The sequence below is a fragment of the Mytilus edulis genome, chromosome 4 (assembly GCF_963676685.1).
Source record: "Mytilus edulis chromosome 4, xbMytEdul2.2, whole genome shotgun sequence".
NCBI lineage: Eukaryota > Metazoa > Mollusca > Bivalvia > Mytilida > Mytilidae > Mytilus > Mytilus edulis.
Window position 1 is genome coordinate 18288525 of NC_092347.1, and position 26427 is coordinate 18314951.

The 26427-nt window shown below is 33.7% G+C and overlaps 2 protein-coding genes across 2 annotated transcripts in view; one reads left to right on the forward strand and one right to left on the reverse strand.

Moving 5' to 3' along the window:
- Positions 1 to 16441: 16441 nt before the first annotated feature.
- Positions 16442 to 21313, reverse strand: LOC139519116 (uncharacterized). Its single transcript, XM_071310933.1, has 3 exons — positions 21234 to 21313; positions 20614 to 20712; positions 16442 to 20233 (listed from the first exon to the last, which is right to left on the reverse strand). Exon 3 carries the CDS (start codon positions 17529 to 17531, stop codon positions 16857 to 16859), a length of 675 nt encoding a protein of 224 aa, XP_071167034.1. The 5' UTR covers positions 17532 to 20233; positions 20614 to 20712; positions 21234 to 21313; the 3' UTR covers positions 16442 to 16856.
- Positions 21314 to 23489: 2176 nt separating this feature from the next.
- Positions 23490 to 26427, forward strand: part of LOC139519118 (von Willebrand factor A domain-containing protein 5A-like) — an 82762-nt gene continuing 79824 nt past the window's right edge. The window contains exons 1-2 of the mRNA XM_071310934.1: positions 23490 to 23732; positions 26169 to 26274. Coding sequence (XP_071167035.1) covers positions 26217 to 26274 — 58 coding nt within the window. The 5' untranslated portion in view covers positions 23490 to 23732; positions 26169 to 26216. The remainder of the gene's footprint in view (positions 23733 to 26168; positions 26275 to 26427) is intronic.

A 26427-nucleotide genomic window follows, 5' to 3' on the forward strand; every position in this document is an offset into this window, starting at 1 on the left:
ACGTGCATTTATCGAAAAACAATTTGATGACTTACCTACTGTAGAATCAATTATTGTCTGTTTTCCTTATTTTAAATATCGCAATAATTATATGATGACCTACATTGAACCTCAGAACTCTACGATGTTATATAGAAAGCGAAAAGTTAAAATCATTTTATACTATCTCTGTATTAAAAATTCTACTCCGCTTCACTAACCTGGTTAACCAGTCTCTTATGTTTCACGGTATTGTCTTTTCAAAATTTCAAATTTAAAACCAGTGTCATTCAAGTTGAATTCCAAATACTTGTAGTACAAACCTTTTGGTTGGCTACCTTGCTTTGTTTGTATTAATGTTTACGCAAATATTGCAAATTTGATTGACATTTGCATTCAATAGAACGGCAGAGTGTCAGCATGTGTTCAGGATACAAAATTATAATTGGACAATAAATATTAACATAAGTCATGAGTAAGACCTTGAAAAAAATCCAAAGAGTATTACGTAATCTTCGTTATTATCTATATAAAATATAAAGTTATGAATGGGGGAAAGCCTTTTTTGCATGTAAATATATCCAAAATGAAAAAAAAATTATATGGTAAAAATCTATATGATGTATATCTGTTTCATCATTAAGAAGGCAGTATATAGGACTTTCACACACAGGTACAAAATGTACTTGTCTCAGGAAAAAGATTCCAATACACCATTATACAACACAAGGTACTTTACGCCACATGTGGAGCAGGATCTGCTTACCCTTCAGGAGATCACCCCTAGTTTTTGGTGGGAATTGTGTTGTTTATTCTTTAGTCTTCTATGTTGTGTCATGTGTACTTTTGATTGTCTGTTTGTTTTTTTTCATTTTTCGCCATGGCGTTGTCAGGAAATTTTCGATTTATGAGTTTGACGGTCCCTTTGGTATATTTCGTCTCTCTTTTACTCATATTTTTGAAAAATACCATAGAACCCTAAAACTTGTTATGCTGTAAATTTGAAATAATTTATTTACCTGTGTTGTCGAAATAATTTATCTACCTGTGTTGTCGAAATAATTTATTTATCTACCTGTGTTGTCGAAATAATTTATCTACCTGTATTGTCGAAATCATTTATCTACCTTTGTTGTCGAAATAATTTATCTACCTGTATTGTCGAAATCATTTATCTACCTGTGTTGTCGAAATCATTTATCTATCTGTGGTGTCGAAATCATTTGTAGCAGGGCAGCCAAAGTATGTCTGCAGTCTTCTATAGCAAACACAAAATAACAATATCTGTATGTTATCGTCCATGACAACATCTGTATATTATCTTCCATGACAATAACTGTATGTTATCATCCATGACAATACCTGTATGTTATCATCCTTAACAATACCTGTATGTTATCATCCATGACAATACCTGTATGTTATCATCCAAGACAGTACCTGTATGTTATCTTCCATTTGATTGATCTCGTTTGTAGTAAGAGTTTCAAAGGTTAACTTTCAAATAATTAATGAACACAATGATAGAATAGAATGAAATGTTGAGAATACGACATTTTTACAAACATAACAAAAAGTCGATAGGGAAACATTCTACTATAGACAAGGGCTTTACAAGATGTCGAGCTCTAAATCATCTATAGTTTTAAAAGGTGGCGAATATAAATGGCATAAGGTTCATAATCTTCCCTGGCAAAGTCTTTAGTCTACTTTATCATTGTTATGTTCTTCTGTGCTTTTTTGAACAAGTTTTTGTTTAAATGATTTGCGCCTTATTAGCTGTCTACATAAATTATAAAAGAAGTATGAGAACGTTAAAATTGATTTATATATAATCAAAATGAGTGGATTAATTAATGTACTGATTTTTTAGTGTGTAACATATTATAGAAAGCGATTAAATAACATAGTGTCATGTTTATAGATACACAGATAACGTAAAAGTAGGGGAATGTGGAAATTGTTTTGGGGACTCAGTTAAGTCCTCGTTTTCTAACATTTTAGCCAAACCAATTTAATATCAGAATGACTTAAATTCTCAGTTATAAATGAGCATTCATAATTACACTTCTTATTCTTATATTTATATTCTAATTCGCAAGCTTCAACGAATAAAATTATTTAACAAATAAAACAACACATACATAAGATAAGTGATTCTACAGGTGTAGCAGCCTTTAATATTAATTAATATCGACATTCTTCAAAGTAAAATCCTTCACTCTAAATTCAGGCAAGCACACTACCAATCCAATCATATAATAGATAAAACTAACAGTAGCATACCGCTGTTCCAAAGTCATAAATCAAATGAGACGATTAAAACACATCAACTATAAGAGGAAAACAACGAAACAGCAGAATCACTTGAGTGAACAAAAAACTAACGACAATGCAACGCACACAGAAACGAACTATAAGATAACAAATGCAATTTTCCTGACTTGGTACGGGACATTTTAGCACAAAATGGTGTGTTGAACCTGGTTATGTTGCTTACCAAGACTCGCCTTTTTTATGGCAATGTTCAATATAACACTTAAATGACACAATTACATGACAGTAACACAATGAAAATGTATCTATAAAAGAGGAAAATACATATTAATATCATTCAAATTCTATTTCGTAAACTCAAACGAATATAAAATATTTATCAAATAACCACAAACTCTCACATGGGAGACGCCACTTGTAGAGACAAGTAAGTGCACATTTTATTATTCGTATAATGAAATCAATGTATTTGTGTAAATACACCGAACATTCTCAGCTGGTACTGGTTACCGCATACTAAAGATGAACAAATCTGAAAATGAATAATATAAAATTATTATATTATTTATTTGGAAAAGTGCTACTGGTCACTCTAACTGCAATGGCGCGAATGACTTTAAACTACCTGAATTTACTCGTGCATGAAACTTTAAACCCCTTTCAAACCGACCTTACTATAAATAACTAAACACGTGTTAACTATAAACAACAACAACATTCTTCATGTTCGACTTTTGTACAACTTTGATAGATACATTTAAATTCTAATTCGAAAACTCAAACGAATATAAAATATTTATCACATAACCACAAACTCTCACATGGGAGACACCACTTGCAGAGACAAGTGCACATTTTCGACACACAAAAAAGGAGGAAAAACATAAGGAAAAAGACTATTTATTAAATTCCTAAATTTTGTGAAACAGACAACTGTGTTTTAAGGTCCTCTTTTACGTAACCATCTTTTGCACTGTCTGATTTCCACCTTCCATGTTTCTTGAAAATTCTATCCGAAATCCAAGCGTTAGCGGCTGAAGTAGCACCACCAGATCTTAACGAGTGTAATCCAAACTTAGTTTTATCAAGTCCTAAGATTGTAATGTTTCTAATAATAATTCTCTGGCTCTAGTATATGAGGTGTGTCTTGAATCATTACGAAGCTTGTGAGTATTCGCTTTGTTAAAGAATGTTATTTGCCGAAAAATGAATTTATCATCTTCAAGATTTATGTCAGCATCTTTAATATAGCTCTCTAAACACGTAACTGGACATGTTATATTATTACTTTTCGCAATTATAACACAACTTCCCAGTCTGTATTTGTCTGTCTTGCTCTTTTCTATAAAAATAGACATATGTGTAGATTGAAATTGGATATCACATGCCCTAATATTAACTATTTCTGAAAATATCAGAAAACCGGCATAACCTATCAAACACATAGTCACTATTCGTTTATCCAACAGATTTTCAGTAGAACCAAATCTATTAACTAACTGAGTAAGTATTTCTGGTGTAATGGGTTCCTTTTTAGAACATGGACGAGAAAGCTGCCTCTTTGCACCTTCGGCTACATTTTTGACTAGCTCAGATGCACATGGATTGTTATATCCAGCTTTTTTATGTGCCCAAACAATATAATATATTACTTCTTCTATTTTAGACGACGAACACTCATTTTGCATCAAATAAATTAGATACAAACTAACATGATAATCGGTGACTGGCATGCTGTTTACAGAATCATAATTTTTACACCATTTACACCAACTTCGGAAAGCATAATTATACTTCTTGACTGTATTTTGAGCTTTAGATTTCAAAGCAATTTCTGGTTATTTGTATAATAATCCTTTTAAACTCTTATTCTTTTCTTTATGAAATTCCGTCCACCTTCCAACATGAAACAAATCTGAAACATGTATAAACGAAATAAAATACATAACCCGTTAATAATTTTTTTGGCATACAATGTGTATTTTAAATAACAGAACGTAAACGTGTAGTGTTTCGATCAGTGACACTAAGAAATCGTTTTGTCAACATTCGGCTCAATGTAAAACCAAGTATTTTATAATAACCGTCAGTCCGGTGACCAAATACAATCAACCCACTTACTTTTAAAGCCCATTGGCTTATATATATATATATATATACATGGCGTGACTTCAAAAACATAAGCCCACTGACTTCAATACCACAAAGAACTTCCCAGTGGTTCAATACCAACAAGCTAAGTGGCCTCAGAAAATAACCAGCCCAGTGACTTTATTTGAACAACCTGCCCAGTGCTTCAATAACAACCAACCAATTACTTTTATATCAACAAGCCCAGTGGCTTTATACCAAAAAGCCTAATGGCTTCATACCAACAAGCCAAGTGGCTTCAATGACATAAGCCCAGTGGCTCTAATAACACCAAGCCCAGTGGCTTCAATGACATAAGCCCAGTGGCTCTAATAACACCAAGCCCAGTGGCTTTTATACCAACAAGCCCAGTGGCTTTTATATCAACAAGCCCAGTGGCTTCAATGACATAAGCCCATTTGCTCTAATAACACCAAGCCCAGTGGCTTTATACCAACAAGCCCAGTGGCGTCAATGACATAAGCCCAGTGGCTCTAATAACACCAAGGCCAGTGGCTTTATTCCAACAAGCATCAAGCCTAGTGGCTTCAATGACATAAGCCCAGTGGCTCTAATAACACCAAGCCCAGTGGCTTTTATATCAACAAAGCCCGGTGGCTGTATACCAACAAGCCAAGTGGCTTCATACCAACAAGCCCAGTTGCTTCAATGACATAAGCCCAGTGGCTTTTATATCAACAAGCCCAGTGGCTTTATACCATGTATACCAACAAGCCCAGTGGCTTCCTACCAACAATCCCAGTGGTTTCAATGACATAAGCCCAGCGGCTTTAATGTCACAAAACTTCCAGTGTTTCAAAAAACAACAAGTCCAGTGGCTTGATTTAAACAACCTGCCAGTGGCTTTAATATAACAACATTGCTCAGTGGCTATCATACCAGCAAGCGCAATGGCTTAATTTTAACAGCCTGCGTAGTGGCTTACAAACAAGTTCAGAGGCTTAATTTTAACAACGTGCCTAGCGTCTTCAAAAACAAACACCCCGTGGCTTTAATATAACAAAATTTTTCAATGGCTATCATACCAACAAGCTGAATGTCTTAATTTAAACAACCTGCCTAGTGGCTTCAATAACAAATTGCCCAGTGGCTATAATACCAACAATCCAAGTGGCTTTATTTTAACCACCTGCCTAGCTGCTTAATTTAATCACCTGCCTAGTGGCTTAATAACAATTTATTTTCATCTTTCCAACCGACTATTTTTGTATCAATAGTAATAATAACTTCACATACCTATAAATACTTGACCAAACAAATTCATTGAGATCTTCCATTTTATTTGTACAATATAACATTATTAAGTAACAATGCGAACAACAAGAACACTGCCTGTAAATCTATCTGATCCACATAAAGACTTTTTATTTGATCCGTGTTTATAAATATCTCTTGCATCTTTAAATTCTAACATATCTGCGATATGATGCAGATATCCACTTCGGGACCACAAACGTACATCTAGCTTTACAAGCTACGCTGTGTTTGATCACTCGGCTAATTAAGTTAATAGGTGGCACTGACCAATTATTATCGTTTACCCAATTAAATGCAAAAGCGTCAACACCTGATGTACCTTGTGTATACAATTTTGAATTAAAACTAGCAATTTTATTATTATTGCTATCCGCAAATCTATCGCATGTATGCGGCCCAAACAAGTCATCTATCAAATGAAAAAATTCATCAGTCACACTCCAATCATCATAATCAAAAATCCTACTTAAGGAATCAGCCTGGACATTTTGATCTCTAGGAATCCACTGTATATCTAAATATATCGAATTTTTAACACATACTGAAAATATGGTCATAGCTAAACTGATGTAAATCAGGTTTTGAACTACCAGTCTGAATAATATGAATACAATTAAGGCAATCCGTGATTTAATTCACTACTTTCCCGACTAACTGATACTGAAAAGTTTCTAAGCAACTTTTTATGGCATACATTTCTCTCCACGTAGAACTCCTTTTTCTTTCATCCTCAGACCACATTTTGTGAAATATTTTATCATCTAATTGACATGAATATGCACCACAGGCAAAACTGCTTGCATCAGAATACATAACTACAGAAGGAATCTTATAATCCGACAAACACTTTACATTTAGTTTAGAAACATGTACTTTCCAAAATAGCAACTCGTTTATAACATCTTGGTCCGATAATTTAAATGTATAATCCCATGACACTCTAGATTCAATCAACCGATAAATATTTCTGGTCATCAATCTCGTCACGGTACCTAGTACAGGTGACATAGAAACAATACGTCCCGTTATTCTAGCTAAATGTCGTGCAGAAATAGAAGGTAAACTATTTACCACGTGATCAATGCTAAGAGTGAGATCTAAAACTCGTTTGTCGGGAATATGAATAGTGTGCGTTTTCGAATTCCAAATTATACCTAACCATATTAACTCCTGACACGGTTTCCAAACATATTTTTCTGTATTTATTACAAAACTTAATTCTGTCAAAGATTTTAAAACAAAATTTGAATCTGCATTACAAGAATCAAAAGTACTGTTCGTTCCCCATCCGTCATCAAGATATAAAACAATGCGAATTCCACATTTTCTCTTGGTTTAACTAGCGGCCTTAGGCATTTAGAAAATATATAAGGACTGGATGACAATCCAAAAGGTAAAACAGTGAACACATAAAAATTCTGTTTCCATGAAAAACCTAAATAGGTATGGCAAGATTGTTCAATGTCCAAATGATGATATCCCGACCTTAAATCGAATTTAAACGTGTAATTATTTCTATCAAAATACTGCAAAGCAACTCTCCAATCCTCAAACTTAATTTTACTCTTCCAAACGTGTACGTTAACTAAACGAAGATCAAGAATTAACCTCTTTTTCCCTGAACTTTGAACTGAAACAGTGAGTGGATTGACAACATGAGGTCTCGATTTTACCTGTACAATACAATTATTTCTAAGTAAATCTGTAATAGCTTCTGAAACAAATTCAGCATTATTATAAGCTGACTTATTGTTCTCGTTAAACATAACTGGCGGAGTTGTGATAAACGGGATGGAATAACCGTTTTTAATAATGTCTAAAACAAATGTATTTGTATCAATGTCTTGCCAATAATTTAAATGTTCTTTTAATCTCCCTTTCACAGATGCAGACTGAAAAGATTTTTCATATTCAAATGAATCTAATTTAATAATATCCAAATGTTCATTTTTACCAAGATTTTCAGTATCAATAAGATTTAAAGAATACTTATTATTTATATCATTAATTTGCGTTCGTTGTTGTATCTTGTGCAATCACGTCTCCAATGGCCTTGACCGTTACATCTGAAGCAGCGATCTGTCGACTTGGGTCCGACATGCTTTTCATACTGGTAGGGACGAAAATTACGATTAGTAGAATTGGAAGTAGACGAAAGATCTTCGGGTGCTGTCCTAGTTGAAGGATTTCCACCATTCCTACGTTTAACGCGTGCTTGTTCCCTTTGCTTCTTACCACGTATAGCTCGAGGTTCTGCCGACCTTATCTTCTTTTCGTCCTCCGAATCTGAAGCAAGGTCATCTGACATATATTCCTTCACGGTATCCCACCCTGCTGGCGACTTATCGGCAATCTTAATGCATTTGTTTCTCTTGTGAATCTTATCTCTGATGTCGGAACAAATGTCACGGACTTTGGAATAGTTCTCACGCTCTGCTGCGCGTTTAATCCTGGATACCTCGTAGTCAATATCCGAGTTGAATTCATGTTGGACCTGATTACCATCAAACGTAAACTTTTACGAATGTTCTGATTTAAGTTGTTTTACCACTCTTTCGGATTTATTAGTCGCGTCCTCTTTGAGTTCTCTCTTTAGGCTGCCAATTTTGCTGTCGAAGTACTGCTTGAAGTTGTTGAAAGTGTTATCTGCAATCTTCGTTACAGTATCTCGATCTGTAACATTAATGTCAGAATGTCTTGACGGTGGACTTTCTTCTCTTTTGGAACTTGCCATACCAACACACGTGTTATATGAAGCGGGTATATTATGTGCTACTGGTCACTTTAACTGCAATGGCTCGAATGACTTTAAACTACCTAAATTCACTCGTGTATGAAACTTTAAACCCCTTTCAAACCGACCTTACTATAAATAACTAAACACGTGTTAACTATAAACAACAACAACATTCTTCATGTTCGACTTTTGTACAACTTATATGATAAATACATGTAATCTATACCTACACCAACAATAATCAACTTACAAATTGGTGGGTGGGTGAATCAACATAATAACGAACTGCTGCTACGTATACGTTAGCTATAGACAAATTTATTTTGTCATGCTTTTCACGGATTTCATGAATATATCCGTAAAAGCCGCATTACAGGTATATAACATCCAATCGTATTGAACATAAACGCATACCATGTGCTTGATGTAAACACAAATAAAGTTTATAGGAAAACAATCACTTGACTTGATTGCACGGGGTATGTGGCAATGTAATCAAAAAGTCAATTATCATATACAATTCAGTTTTTCTCATGATGTGAAACGACTTTACAGTCATTTTTGTATCATCAGAACAGTAATTTAATGTGACAGCAAACATATTATAGACATATCATTGACTGGTGTAATATAAATGAATAAATATATCGAAAAAAGGAGTATGCGCGACGTGAATATACACACGTCCGGCATTGCAAATCAGTTACAAATCCTATATTGCATTGTAACTATACAATTCAATACACATATCAGTATTATAGTGGCGTTGTGCATGGTAAACATATGTACGCTATGAAACTATAACTTGTAGGTATAGTTCAATGATACAACATCTCAATGGTAGAATGCAAATACGGGATTTTGTACAATGTCTCAAGCCCTACCTTTTATGTATATGGTTGACTTTATGTATGTTTATGAACTTAAGAAATTATAAGTATGCAGAGCAAAAAGATAAATAATGAATGAAAAACCGTCTGGAATTATTGATATATATACTTTAAGTAATTGTTATGCATAATCAGTTGACGAGTCTACAATAAGCATTTGTACTCAAGACTATAACCTATGAATATCTAATAGATAAATAATTTACAGGTACATAGAGCTCGAGTTTATTGCAGTGAAAGCAGTCAATTATGTAAAAATGGTAAAGTCGGTTAATTTTGTTAGGGACGATTATTTCGATCTTTTATTTTACGTCAGTACTGATGTACCTACCTTTCATTACCTTTAAGCACAAAAAGCATTCTCAGTCGGGTAACTTGAGGTATAATTCACACAAAAAATTAACGTTAATATCACAAGCTTGAAAAAAGTAAAATCACAAAAATACTAAACTCCAAGGAAAAATCAAAAGTAAATTCCTTAATCAAATGGCAAACTAAAAAGCTCAAACACATCAAACGAACGGATAAAAACTGCCATATTTCTGAGTTGGTATAGGCATTTTCTTATGTAGAATATGATGGATTGAACCTGGTATTATAGCTAGTTAAATACGATATCAAATTATTTATTATCAAATACGATAAACATCAACAAACGATCGCGACAACCACTGAATGCATACAACAACGGTACAGTGTCGGCTCATCTGCATGTTCCATTTAAAATGATCGGATCGATTAGATTGACTAAAACTGTGTCCGCAGTTGAAGAGGGTCTTTAGAAATACAGTGAATCTGTTTACTCGCGTAGTGGTATTAACCACAAAGTGGATTTAAAAAAAAGAACACATTCTGGATGATATCAAATTGGTCAAAACCTAGTAGACCAAGGAAGTCAGGTTATTTAATTTTACTTTCATTTATATATATTGAATTGATAATGTTCTTTCCATTAAAAATTTGAACCTATTTTGATCTCCCAGAACTAAAAATTAAAGAAACTCAGACATTCTAAAAAGTGACCAGTGTCTAAGTCGAAAGAAGATGAACCAGGGGTATGTCAAAGAAAATATCGGCCTTTTTCTAAAAAAATCATCGAAAACTTTGTTGAGAAATAGACCGTGTCAACTTCACACGTAATACACTTCTTGAGGTATAAATTCTGCGTACTGACGTTATGTATCACCTTAATTACATGTTATATTATTATTTTATTACTTTTTATTAAAATTAATTTTACTGTTTATTCTGGTTTTTGTGATATCCATTTGACGTGACTGTGTACAATGGATCCCTTCATTGTGTTATTGTTCTATAGTATTTGTATTCTTATCTTTCAGTTTTGCTTTGCCTGTATGATTTTTGTGTTTCTTTGAGACATATGACGGAGGTCTGTACTTGTACATCCCGCCGTTGTGTGATTTTTCTATGATTCGTTTTGTATTCTTGTCTTTCGTGTTTGCTAGTACTTTTTCTGTGTGCCCTTTTGTGCTTCTGTAATACATGATCAGGTAGCTCTTTATCAGATGAAATTGACTTGGTCGATATCTCTGCTGGTGGACTATCAATTCCCAAGGGTATCATCAGCTCAGTAGTCAGTACATCAGTACTGACATGATTTTCAAATGGCTTTCAAATATTTTGCTTTGAGCGTTCCTGATGAAGGTAAATCCAGAAAAGTATTTCGGACGCATTTAATTAGAAAACGGGCTGTTTTCATTTTTGTTTTACAATAAGTATGTAAAGCCTTAAAAATGGACTATATTCTGTTCATACTGTGAACGATAAAATTATTTTATATCTAAATGTGTGACGTCAATCGTGAGATTCTTCGTCAGAGTTAATGTTAATCTAGCCATGTGTCTGTCAGGGTAGGAATTCGGTCCCAGTACCTAAAACCTGTAATCTTTGATGGATGGATTAATTAAATCTTATAATAAAAAACTAGGAATAAGATGGTTATACGTTCGTCTGACGTGTTAGGGTTTTCATTTTGCCATTTGTTTAAGGACTTTCCGTTTTGAATTTTCGTCGGGGTTCGAATTTTCGTGATTTTTAATTTTGTTAAATTTGATGTATGCCTTTTCATGCTTCTTTGTTACATTTGTTTTATAGTGATTATGATGATAACGCAATGTTGACTGCTGTACCCTTATTTTTGACATATTTTACTATTGTGTCTGTTTGTTTTGTTTACGCATCGTTATCAATATAATGGTATTTGATGCGACTGTCATACAAGTGAGATATATAGCTAGCTATAAAACCAGGTTCATTCCACCATTTTATACATAAGAAAATGCCTGTACCAAGTCAGAAATATGACAGTTGCTATTCATTCGTTTGATGTGTTTTAGCTTTTGATTTTTGCCATTTGTTAAGGGACTTTTCGTTTTGAATTTAACCTCGGAGGTCAGTAGTTTTGTGGTTTTACTTTTTTATCACTCATCTACTTAAAATCTATATTTGATGGTCATATTAATTTCTCACTACTTACAAGTATTGTGATAAACATATTTGATATACATATGTAATAGCTGACTTTTAGGCCTCAAGGAAAACTAAAGTCGCTTTGTTAGGGTTCAGGATATTTATTAATCAGTAACGTAAAACACCCTGTAATAACAATGATAAAGTTATACTTATTTTACAGATCAAATAATAATTTAGTAACACACATGATAAGTATAATATTCTTTCATTACATATAATGGTATTATACAAAACATTGCACTTTAAAAATACATTTAAGTTATGAACATAATGAGATCAAATATTATGTTTAATCATCAAATCATAGTATTAATGTCTTTACATATAATATTCAGTTGTTCAGATTAACAACATTGATAAATTAAACAAATATTAAAAGCATCTAAACTCAAGGGAAATAACTCTTTATCAAAACTATGTGCTTAACATACTCCATAGTTAATTCAACCTTTTAAACGAAATACATTATAATTTTAATAACATATTACTAATCCTTACCAACTTGTGGAGCAAGGTTGTTACTGTTGTGGCACAAACCAATTCAAACGTACATACTGGTATATCACACAGTGATATTTATATAACAGCTTACAAATTCTGTAAACCAAAATTACAATGTTAAATAACGGATTTTAATGAAACCGTATTTAAACATAGACCTTATTATAAAACATACAATATAAATAATGTCCTTGTTTATAAAATAAAACATAACTCGGACAATTCTTTAAATATGTGCAGAAACGTAGTTCGCTATCTAATACAACTTTGTTTATGTTTTCTATTTATAATCAATCAACAATGTTATTGTGTACGGACTAATTCACACAAGTAATACACGTTGGTATTTAAAATCTACTCATAACAAAGTCTTATCGAATACACCTCAAAGTATCGATCGGAATGTGTGTACTTTCTAAAGTGATTTACATATAGCTCTAACGAATGACTACCAGTACTTTATATAATAAAATAGGTGTATAATATATGCATTTTATGTAGCGATAATACTTTTCGAGATCATAGAGAAAAATAACCTTTCATACCAAAAATCATTCAATCTATGAAAATATAATATATTAGAAATATTAATAAAGAAGTAGATAAAGAAAACTCACGTCAAAATGTCAAGTCTGTCAATATAATACAATGCTGACTATTCTCTATAAATTCTCAAACTCTTCAATGGCTACTGGACATATATGTCTGCCCATTTTGACTCCATTAGTCCTTCTAACTCAAAACAAAGAAACTAAGAACTGAGCGGTAAAACTTTAAACTAACCAATCAAATCCAAGTAATCATGAATAATGTATGGAAACATTTCAGTGTAATAAAAGTTTATATGATACAATATCTTATGAAGTTTATTTAATATTAACATAATTATACATCTTTATTTTACAATTAAAATATACACAAAATAAAGAGGCTACCACATTCTCCCCTGTGTTGGAAAAATGACTTCCACGTCATACGACTCCTCCTCCCTCTGACGAAGAAATGACGTTCTCGGCATTCTAACTGGTATTTTACTATGATGTTTCTCTCACAATCTCAATGATGGTACGTGTGATGTCATTCTCCATTCCTCTAAACATTCCTTCTTTCAGTTGTAACTTTAACCATTCTGCTTTCTGTAACCCAGATGTTTGTCCAATAGCTTGTTTGGTGATATAATCTTTCAGATATGCAGGTGGTTTTCTAATTCTTGTTCTTGATGGTAATTCTCTTGGTGGTGTAGGTAATATTCTACGTCGTCTGAGCCTTGCTGGTTGTTGCTGTGTGTTATCTTGAGCCGTTGTGTTATCTGTGTCTGCCTCGGTATCACATGATGTGTCTGGGAGCGTACTGCCATCCTGCTCATCCTGTTTGTCAGAAGTATCACCTCTGTCAATCTGGTCAGTCGCTTCTTGACCTGTTGTCACATCAGCCCCAAGAGGTGGTTCACCAGTGTATATCTGTACTGGAGGGATAACGTCTTGTCCAAAACCATTCTCTTAACTACCATCAACTAATAACTGATCGTCACCAGCCAAGTTGACGGTTCCTTGTTGCCCATCTACCACAGGTACAGCATCACTGTTAGTGTTGCTCTGTGCGTCTTCCTCTGGCAAATAAATGATATAGCCCTGCTCTGACTCCTCGTCCGATTCTGTGTCAGTTTCCTCTTTGGTACTGTCGGAGTTCGTCTTCTTTTCCTCAAGGACTGTCTTTATAGGCGATTTCCTTGGTGCAGAGTTATTCTTAGGCTCTATAGCCTTTTCCAAACCGGGCAGATGTACAATTGGTAGAAGGAGGTTTCTGTGAAGTGTTCTTTTGCGTCCTTCTCCATTTTCCTTTTGAACCACATAAACAGGTATGTCCATATTAGGCTGTCTAACAATCCTGTACGTGTCCTCTTCCCATTTATCCGCTATCTTATGCTTCCCTTCGAAGGCAACTACTTTAACAAGTACACGATCTCCAGGTTGCAAAATGGCTCCACGGGTTCTTTTATCGTATCCTTCTTTCTGTCGACCTTGTGCTGTCTTTGTTGAACGAGATGCAAGTTCGTATGCTTTCTTCAGACGCTCCTTCATTGCTTCGGCATACTTTGTAGATGGTTCCTTAGTACCAGTATCCTCAATCCCAAATGCTATGTCTACAGGCAAACGTGGATGTCTACCAAACATCAAGAAATACGGAGAAAATCCAGTGGTTGTCTGTTTGGTACAGTTGTACGCATGTACAAGTCCAGCTACGTGGGACTTCCAGTCTTTCTTCTGCGTAGTCTGTAGAGTTCCAAGCATGTTCAATAATGTACGGTTGAATCTCTCTGTATGTCCGTTACCCATAGGATGGTAAGGTGTTGTTCGGGACTTTTCCATTCCTGTAATGTTGCAGAGTTCTTTGATGATCTTGCTCTCAAAGTTAGCTCCTTGATCAGAATGAATACGACTAGGCAATCCATAGTGTACAATGAAGTTGTTGAAAAACGCATCTGCTGTGGTTCGTGCGGTCTGATTCTTTGTAGGAACTGCTAAAGCATATCTGGTGAAGTGGTCTGTGATTACCAAAATGTTTTCATATCCACCTTTTGATCTTTCAAGTTTCAAGTAATCCATGCAAACCAGTTCTAAAGGTTGTATTGTTTCTATGCTGATAAGTGGAGCTCTATCATTCGGAAGCTGTTTTCGACGAATACATCTTTCGCAGTTGGTAATCCAGTTCTCGATGTCTCTGTTCATACCATACCAGATGAAGCGATCACGTACCAATGATAAGGTCTTGTCTCTTCCCTGGTGGCCCATGTCATCATGTAAAGATGTGAGAACTGTGGATATGCACTTTTCTGGGAGAACTAGTTGTCTTGAAGTTTCACCATCAGATTCTATCTCTCTGTACAGCACTTCGTCTATAATCTTTAGCTTCTCGTAGTTGTTTAGGAACCAGTTGTTGAGTTGTGAATAACTCAGCTGTTGTTTATCTGGTTTACGATGTTCTCTTATCCAATATATCCAGTCTTTGATGAATCTGTCTATGCGTTGTTCGGCTTTAACATCAACTAACTTCTGAGATGGTAATGAAGGATCCACAGATGCATCTGAAATAATCGATAAGATCTGGTGATGAGGTTGAGCATGTTGCAGGTTACAGATGGCCTTCACTGACTCTGGTTGGATGGTTTCAGTACATCTAGATAATCCTGGAAGTCTAGATAATCCATCGGCATCTGCATTAGCCTTTCCTGGTCTGTATACAATGTTGAAGTTGTAAGATGACAGAGCTGCTATCCATCTGTGTCCGGTAGCATCTAGTTTAGCTGACGTCAAGACATAGGTGAGAGGATTGTTGTCCGTTACTACAGTGAAGGTATTTCCAAATAGGTAGTCATGGAACTTTTCTGTCACTGCCCACTTTAAAGCCAAGAACTCCAATTTGTGGACAGGGTAATTCTTCTCGGATTTACTCAAACCTCGACTGGCATATGCAATGACTATCTTCTTCTCATTCTGTTCTTGGTACAACACAGCACCTAGTCCAAGCATCGATGCATCTGTATGAAGTTCAAAGTGCTTGGAGTACGATGGAAATCCAAGGATAGGGTGGCATGTGAGCTTTGACTTCAGTTGTTGAAATGCATCTTCTTGTGATTTTCCCCATATCCATGATGTATGAGCTGGTTGTAGTTTAGTCTTGCGCTTTCTCGTCTTCTTTGGTGGTGGCATAAGATCAGTAAGCGGTCTTGCAATCTTCGAAAAGTCTTTAATGAACTTCCGGTAATATTCAATGAAACCCAGGAACTGTCTTACCTCGTCTGCAGATGTTGGAGGTGGCCAGTTGACAACTTTCTCTATCTTCGCTGGGTCGGGTTGTATACCATCTCTAGATACTATATGACCAATGTACTTCACCTTTTCCTGAAAAAATGCGCACTTCTTTGGGAAAAGCTTGAGTCCATTCTCTCGTAGTCTCTGTAGAACTCTTTGTAGTCTATCTAGATGTTCTTCGTATGTATCTGAGAAGATAATCAGGTCATCAAGGTAGATGAAACAGATGTTCAGGTGCAAGTCTCCAAGGATTTCTTCCATCAAACGTTGATAAGTGGCTGGACTGTTGACGAGTCCGAATGGCAGTCTGTTGAATTCATAAAATCCAAGGGGTCCGCTGAACGCTGTCCGTTGTTTATGGGTTTCTTCTAGCTCTACCTGATGATATCCACTCTTCATGTCTAGTACTGTGTAAAAGTTGTTTCCTCCAAGTGCATCAAGTATTTCCTCGCTTCTTGGCAATGCGTAGGCGTCTTTATAGGTGTTCTGGTTCAATTGAAGATAATCTATGCACATGCGCAGCTTTCCATCCTTCTTGCGGCATAAAACAACGTTCGAAGACCATGGTGAATGAGAGCGGCGGATAATCCCAGCAGCTAATAACTGTTGAAGATGGTCACGTACTTCGTTGATCATGGCTGGAGGAATACGGCGATGTCTCTGCTTGAAAGGTCTTTCATCCATGAGATCAATGCGGTGATGAACTGCTGTACTATGGCCGATGTCTATGTCGCTCTTGCTGAAAACATCCCTGAACTGTTAGATCAAATCTTTCCCTTGCTGCAATTGTACATCTGACAAGTTCGTTGGCATGGTAACTTGATGTGTAGGATCCTCATCTAAATCATCATCTATCTCTATATCAGCTACGGAAACTGGCTGTATCTCGCATAAGATGGCATTCGGCGAAATAGTAACTGTCCTAGTGGTGACGTTGCTTATGTGAACTGGAATAGTGCCGTTGTTTCTGTAACTGTATGACAACAATGTAGGAACCACATCTAAGTCAGTTGGAATAGCTGCTTTATCAGTTGGTTGTAGCATAGCACATACTGTGTGGTACGGTAACTCATGATCTGTGTAACCTTGGACAATTACATCTCTGTTTGGAAGAATCTTGATGGTCTTTCCTTCAGCCGATTTTACAAGTCCCAATCTGTTTGACCTCTTCTGAAGTTCCTTCTCTCTCAATAGCAAACATCGAAAGGTAAGGTACAAGTTGGTATGTAGGTTGACATGTTGAAGAAACTTTGTACCAAACCGTAACTTGACATCTTCCATGATTTCCTTTAATATGTTAGTACCAAGTAGTAGTGGAACCTCTCTGTTGTAATTGCTGTCAGGTACAACCAAAAACAAACAAAGGTGACGACTACCATTTGTTGCTGCTCCTGGTAACTCTATGCTAGCTGTGATGTATCCTAAGTATGGCATATCTTTTCCATCAGCACATTCTATCTTGATAATCAGGTCCAATGGCTGAATAAATTGATCTTGAAGATATCTGTTGTAAAATGTCTCGCTAACTGTACTAACGGTTGATCCTGTATCAAGTTAAGCTAATGTTGTTATGTCGTTGATCTTTACTGAAACTTCATTTGGACTTCCAAGTAACCCAGGTGATTCTTTAGATGACTATTGTTGATAAGAGGCATAAGTGCGGTCTTCAGCACCAATCTGTTGGAAGTTGTATGCCTTGCGAGAGTGATCTAGTATAACTCGACATCCTATAGCTATATGACCTTCATTTCCACATCTGTAGCATATGAAAGGCTTCTTTCTATTGTCAAAAGGTATGCATGGTTCATGTGGTAATTCCTGTTGCTGTGCTATATCATGTTCCTGATCATACCAATACGGTTTTTTCTTTCTACGTGATCGTTTCTTTTTAGGTTGTTGGTTAAATATGTTGAGATCTTCTTCATATCTATCAAGGACGTGTCCAAGTCGTAACAACTCCTGCTTAAAATCCGAACTCGACATACTAATCTAAGTAAATATGAAAGTAAAAATATCAAACAAAAGTCTGAATGTGAATGAAATAATCTGTAATAAATCTATGTTCTATTCAGAACTTTTAGAATTCAAATAAAATATCTAAATAAATCAGATATAAATCTGCAAAAGATAATAAGAATCAGTGCAAAGTGGAAAGAATAAATCAATAAAGTATGACTTAATAATTAAATCTGAAACTAAATTCCATAATTAAAGTAAGATCCTGAAATTCAAAAGTAATTATATGAAAATAATCAAAGCATATAATCAATATATCAATAAGAAATGTAAATGTAATATATGACAATAATAATTAATAAAATCTGAAAAAGAAAATTTTATTAATAGAATCTCATGTAGCTAAACAAGAATGTGAGAATTATAAAACTTTTACGTTTATAATCTCAACACAAAGATTACAACAATACAAGTGTTACAATGTAAGTATGTTTAAACAATCACAACAATTACATATATCAATCACAATCAATGTAATGTATAGCTCAACAATATATATATATATCAATAAGTCAAGTTCAGTTTCCAAAACAAATTGAAACGTTTTCAAGTTCCAAGATACTCCAAGTCTCAACTAAGTACAATCCTAGTATGCTCAAACCTTGTTGAACAAACTAACCTCTAAATCTGACACAATGCACAGTATGAACAACAGTTCTTCAAATCTCAAATGACCAAAGTGAAACTACAAACAACAAATCAAACTACAAATATCTCACTCGACTTCAATAAACTATCTATGTATACGTCGAATGTCTAAGTAAAGTCAAAGGAAAATCAGTATAAGTATATTAGTATCAAATTAATCACTTATATTCAAATACTCAATCAGTCATGGGATATTATAACAATATAGTTATCAAATAAAACTAATGACAAGTTATTGCTATATCATAATACTACACCAATATTATATCACATTCTCTGTATGTATACAAACAATTTATAAAATAGTCATCAGTATGTACTCATGTGAACAGGAACAATCACATCTATGTTTAAAAAATATAATATACAAAATCACATATTCAAATTCAAAATCTAAGTATTACCACATATTATGCAATAATATGACATGGTTCTGTATTTCACAACCTCATGGCTACTTGTGAGTCAGCCAACATAGATATAATATACTATCCCTGTATACCAAAAAATAAAATTGAAAATCTTAAGTATGTATGCAAGTGTTCTGTTTTTATTTCACCAATGCACAACTACAACTACTAAGTTCCAAGTATGAACTTCTATGTGTGTAGTATAAGTTGTGTATTGCAATAAATCAACTAAGTGATACTAAGTCAGGTAAGTATCAACCAAATATCTAAGTCCAAATGTAAACAAGTATGAATGTAACTAAGTACAAATGTACCCAAGTATGAATGAACCTAAGTACAGATGCACCTAAGTTTGCACGGAAGTGTAAGTTAAATCGGGTATCAACTGTAGTGTAATGCTAATATGTGTATGTGTAATCGAGTATCAATGTATCAATGTATGCTATCAACAAATACTAAGTACTGTATGTATACTAGTATATGTGTAAACTAAATTCAACTAAGTGTGTGTAATGTTTAAATCAGAAATAAAACATTAAAATGTATACAGGAATAGTATATAAATGATTTACCTTCAATGTAATCTGCTAGTATATATGCACTAAGTATTCCACAGTACTAAGTTCAGATCAATGTTAAACACTGATATCAAAATCAAATAAATATCAAATTCACAATCACAAAATAACTAAGTTCTATTTCCAAAATTGAAAATCTAAAAGTTCGATTACTATTTAAAGTAATTTCCGGAACATATATAATGAACTGGACTGTTGTCTTTCGGTGTAGAATGTAAACATCCGGTAACACGCACATGTAGTTCTTTTGTTGATAAACAACACGTGGTGGACATCTTATGTGATCACAACAAACCATACTTCCGGTAACACGTGGTAACTATTGACATCGTAGGTAAAATCATCAGATTGCTCCTAGGGGTGATCTGTGCCATCAAAACCGGTAGTGGGCGCCAAATGTAATAGCTGACTTTTAGGCCTCAAGGAAAACTAAAGTCGCTTTGTTAGGGTTCAGGATATTTATTAATCAGTAACGTAAAACACCCTGTAATAACAATGATAAAGTTATACTTATTTTACAGATCAAATAATAATTTAGTAACACACATGATAAGTATAATATTCTTTCATTACATATAATGGTATTATACAAAACATTGCACTTTAAAAATACATTTAAGTTATTAACATAATGAGATCAAATATTATGTTTAATCATCAAATCATAGTATTAATGTCTTTACATATAATATTCAGTTAACTTGTTCAGATTAACAACATTGATAAATTAAACAAATATTAAAAGCATCTAAACTCAAGGGAAATAACTCTTTATCAAAACTATGTGCTTAACATACTCCATAGTTAATTCAACCTTTTAAACGAAATACATTATAATTCTAATAACATATTACTAATCCTTACCAACTTGTGGAGCAAGGTTGTTACTGTTGTGGCACAAACCAATTCAAACGTACATACTGGTATATCACACAGTGATATTTATATAACAGCTTACAAATTCTGTAAACCAAAATTACAATGTTAAATAACGGATTTTAATGAAACCGTATTTAAACATAGACCTTATTATAAAACATACAATATAAATAATGTCCTTGTTTATAAAATAAAACATAACTCGGACAATTCTTTAAATATGTGCAGAAACGTAGTTCGCTATCTAATACAACTTTGTTTATGTTTTCTATTTATAATCAATCAACAATGTTATTGTGTACGGACTAATTCACACAAGTAATACACGTTGGTATTTAAAATCTACTCATAACAAAGTCTTATCGAATACACCTCAAAGTATCGATCGGAATGTGTGTACTTTCTAAAGTGATTTACATATAGCTCTAACGAATGACTACCAGTACTTTATATAATAAAATAGGTGTATAATATATGCATTTTATGTAGCGATAATACTTTTCGAGATCATAGAGAAAAATAACCTTTCATACCAAAAATCATTCAATCTATGAAAATATAATATATTAGAAATATTAATAAAGAAGTAGATAAAGAAAACTCACGTCAAAATGTCAAGTCTGTCAATATAATACAATGCTGACTATTCTCTATAAATTCTCAAACTCTTCAATGGCTACTGGACATATATGTCTGCCCATTTTGACTCCATTAGTCCTTCTAACTCAAAACAAAGAAACTAAGAACTGAGCGGTAAAACTTTAAACTAACCAATCAAATCCAAGTAATCATGAATAATGTATGGAAACATTTCAGTGTAATAAAAGTTTATATGATACAATATCTTATGAAGTTTATTTAATATTAACATAATTATACATCTTTATTTTACAATTAAAATATACACAAAATAAAGAGGCTACCACATATATATAAAAGCAACAGCGGTATACCGCAGATCGAAAGTCATTAATCGATTGAGAGAAAACAAATTCGGGTTACAAACTAAAACTGTTGTCTGTAATGACAAAAAACAAGGAGATAGAAGAGAGGCAAAAGATACCAGAGGGACAGTCAAACTCATAGATCAAAATTAAACTGACAACGCCATGGCAAAAAAAGAAAAATACTATCAGACAAAAATTAGTTCACAAGACACAGCATAGAAAACTAAAGACTAAGCAACACGAACCCACCAACAACTTGGGGTGATTTCAGGTACTCCTGAAGGGTAAACAGATCCTGCTCCATATGTGGCATCCGTCGTGAGAATATTAAAGCAGAAAAAATTCTACAAACAAAATTCTGCAATACAAGAGAAACAATAGAAATTTAAACTGATTCAAATACTAGACGTCTATAAAAGTGGCTATTGTTGAAGATGCCTAGACATTCAAGTAAGCACCTCATACTCTTTTGTAAATTTTTTTTCTTATTGTGTTAGCTGTCGTTCTATAACTTGCAATTGGTACTTTCTTTCTTTCTTGACATCGTCTCCTTTTCCATATCTTTTCAGACATAATGGTCAAACTTATGTATTGAAGACGCTTTTTCCTCTTCAGTAAAATTAATTCATTCAGACAGTTATCATTACGTGAATTAGATAATATACCACCTTTCATTAGTGAACAGTAGGACTCAAAAACAAAAAGAGATCTTCTTTGATGATGAGACATAGTTAGTACTGGAAGAAGCATTGAAGACAGTTTATAAAAACAAGGAAATGAGATGGAAAAGGAAACTAATAAAGGTAATCAAATATTTAGAGAAAAAAAAAGACAACAGTATTATACCGATGTTCAAAAGTCATAAATCGATTAAGAGAAAGTAAATCCGGGTTACATATTAAAACCGAGGGAAACACATCAACTATAAGAGGAAAACAAAGGTACAACAGGAATACTAAAGTGCAACAAGAACAAACGAAACATACATAGACACGAACCTTATAAACAGTGAAAACCAACATATGTTTTGGAGCACAAAAAAAAACATCTCAACCTTGACTAATTCATTATATTCATCTGTAATCTGGAATAAATAATGGTTTTTTTCCCTCTGGGATAGATTAAATTAGCTATATTTGGCAAGACTTTAGGATTTTTTGGCCTTCAATGCTCGTCAACTTTGTACTTTATTTGGCCTTTTTAACATGTTTTTATTCGAGCGTAACTGTAGTCATTGGTAGATGAAACACGCGTCTGGCGTAAATATAAAATTTCATTCCTGGTATCTATGTTGAGTTTATATACTTCTTTTGAAAGTAGGCGTTTGTGTTTACCCTAACTGCAAGATTTTAATTCTCTTCTACTGTCCTGCATATTCAAGTATAGGTGATGCGAAACTAATTTATGTGCTGCCTTTTCTAGTTGGTTGCTATTTACTTCAACTTACAAGTTTCTATTTAAAAGTACGACTGTTTTTATTTTCGTATGAGTTTTGTCGTCATGTCTTGCACTTTGCTAGTTGACACCATATTTGTTTTGCAATCTCTCAGATTGTCAATGTTTTTTTTGTAGAATTTCAATATTTCTCAATAGTTCCACTTCAGACATAATCTATAATTCCTATGAGTGTTTTGTGGACTGTTGTTTGTATTTTCTTTGATTTTCTATTAGCAATGTGTGGTATATTTATCACCAGCTTATATATATTTAAGCCTTCTCCTTTTTCGCTTCCCCTTTTTTATGAAAGAAAAAGACAAAAAGAGTTTGTTACAAACTATCACAATGTCATATAGTGCAAACTATGCATTTATCTTATCAGCCTAGCGATACAAATATTTTACATGATATAAAAAGGAACAATGAATCATCCTCCAATAATATCTCATATTTACAAAAACAAGAATAAAAGTTGAACTCTTAAATAAGAAACGTGTAATTGCAGCCGATCTGAGTCGAGATTCTGTTAAAATATCTTCTATCCGACTAAAAAATTATGTAACTTAGGGATATTTGGTTTTATCCATTTATACACAACATTGATAACAACTAAGAAAGGTTCGTTTTTATCTGTTGGAAAATCGATTTATACGATTGGGAAGATATTTCAACCTGTGGATTGCATACTCCTTCCCGGATCGGATGCTTCAACGTTGACGGGTAAATTAAGTTTAAATATTTAGTCATTTACAATCATGTTCATTTTAAACGCTTAATTGTAACGTTACTTATGTGTGTTTCGGGATACAGTCAGCAGAAAATGTTTAAAACTTGTCATTATTGTTTTTTTCAATAATAATGTCCATTATTTATTCTTCCGGATTGAGAACACACAAAATAAGTAAATAAGTAAGAAATATTCATTTAAAGTAGGATATGCCTTTCATACATACTCATACATTAACAGTGAAGAGTGGCTCTTTAGAACCCAATTTATATTGTTGGAAACAATCATAATATTACAGCTTTTAATAAAATTGAGAAAGGAAATGGTGAATATGTCAAAGCGACAACCACCCGACCATAGAGCAAACAACAGCCGAAGGCAACCAATGGGTCTTCAATGTAGCGAGAATTCCCGCACCCGTAGGTGTCCTTCAGCTGGCCCCTAAAATATGCATAATAGTACAGTGATAATGGACGTCATACTAAACTCCGAATTATACACAAGAAACTAAAATTTAAAATCATACAAGACTAACAAAGGCCAGAGGCTCCTGACTTGGGACAGGCGCAAAATTGCGGCGGGGTTAAACATGTTTATGAGATCTCAACCCTCCCCCTATACCTCTAGCCAATGTAGAAAAGTAAAAGAATAACAATACGCACATTAAAATTCAGTTCAAGAGAAGTCCGAGTCTGATGTCAAAAGATGTAACAAAAGAAAATAAATAAAATGACAATAATACATAAATAACAACAGACTACTAGCAGTTAACTGACATGCCAGCTCCAGACCTCAATTAAACTGATTGAAAGATTATGTCTTCATCATATGAATATCAGGTACAATCCCTCCCGTTAGGGGTTTAGTATCATACTATCATAAAATATATGAGAAGAACATAACCCGTGTCATGCCAACAACTGTTTTTTTAGAAATAAATGTGTTTAGTTCCGATGCAAAGACCCTATCAGTGAATCAATGTTAAATCCAAAATATGCAATCTTTAATGACCTGACAACAGTATCGTAACTATATCCCCTTTTAATAAGTCTATTTAAAGGTTTTGTTAGTTTCTGAGGAGAATACTGACATTTTTGTGCTTTATAAAGAATATTTCCATAAAATTTTGGATGTGAAATACCTGAACGTATAAGATGTCTGCATGTTGAGTTATATTTACGAATTATTTCCTTATACCGGTGATAAAATTTAGTAAATGTTTTGACCAGTTTGTGATATCGAAAACCCTGGTGTAATAATTTTTCAGTAATACATAAATTTCTCTCGCTAAAATCTAATACATTGTTACATACACGAGCGAATCGTACAAGTTGAGATATATAAACACCATAAGATGGTGACAAGGGAACGTCACCATCTAAAAATGGATAATTAACAATAGGAAATGAAAAATCATCTCTTTTATCATAAATTTTTGTATTAAGCTTCCCGTTTATGATATAGATATCAAGATCGAGGAAAGGGCAGTGGTCATTGTTATCATTAGCTTTATTTAAAGTAAGTTCTACAGGATAAATTTCTTTAGTATACATACTGAAGTCGTCATTATTTAGAGCCAATATATCATCCAAATATCTAAAAGTATTGTTAAATTTTTGTATCAAATGTTGTTTTGATGGGTCTTTGCTAATTTTAGTCATAAATTGTAACTCATAACAATACAAAAACAGGTCCGCAATAAGTGGTGCACAGTTAGTCCCCATTGGAATTCCAATAACTTGACGATATACGGAATCTCCAAAGCGAACAAAAATGTTATCAAGTAAAAATTCAAGTGCATAAATAGTATCAAAGCATGTCCAATTGACATAGTTCTTTTGTTTATTGCTACTAAAAAATGATCTAAAAGAGTTTGAACATATGTACTCGCATTCCGACTTTTTAAATGCCCAGTTAATTAGGGATGTGAATTTTTTCTTAATAAGAATATGAGGCAAAGTGGTATTAAGAATACTTAATCAGGACTGCAAATATTCTTGAGACTTATCGAATGGGACTATGTGTCGAGTTTTAGATAACATGTGCCGCATGTGGAGAAGGATCTGCTTATACTTTTAAAACAATTGAGATCACCCCCAGTTATTGGTGGGATTCGTGTTGCTTAATCTTTAGTTTTCTGTGTTGAGTCTTGTTTACTATTGTTTGTTATGTTTGTCCTTTTCTTTTTAGTCATTGTGTTACAGTTTTTGATTGATCTGTGAGTTTGAATGTCCCTCTGTTATATTTCGCCCCTCTTTTGTAAAATATTAGGGTTAGGGTTACCACAATATGCTCGAACTTTTAATCTTCCTAATGCTTTTTATTTGCTAGGGCAGTTCTTTTATCATTGTTCATGTCTATACTTTTTTCGAATTTATATGCACTGTGTCCAAACCGGAAGTTAGCAAAGTTATTTAATTATTTTTCAGAAAAAATGAAATAGTACTGTAAGGATTTTCAGCACTATCTTGTACGCCATGGATTACAGAAAATTAAATCTACATGGACTTCTCACTGAAGAAACACATACATTAGGTACATTGTGACAGAAATTTGCTGTCTCTTACCATTTAAGTATTACAGTATGATATATGTTTATGTCAATAATCTTGCAATCCAATATCATATGTTTAACTCACCTTGCCATTTAAACCATGTGATATATATTGTTATTTTTAAGTATAACAA

Coding starts and splice junctions, on each gene's coding strand:
- LOC139519116 (XM_071310933.1), bottom strand. CDS start 17,531: ATGCCATACTTAGGATACATCACAGCTAGCATAGAGTTACCAGGAGCA.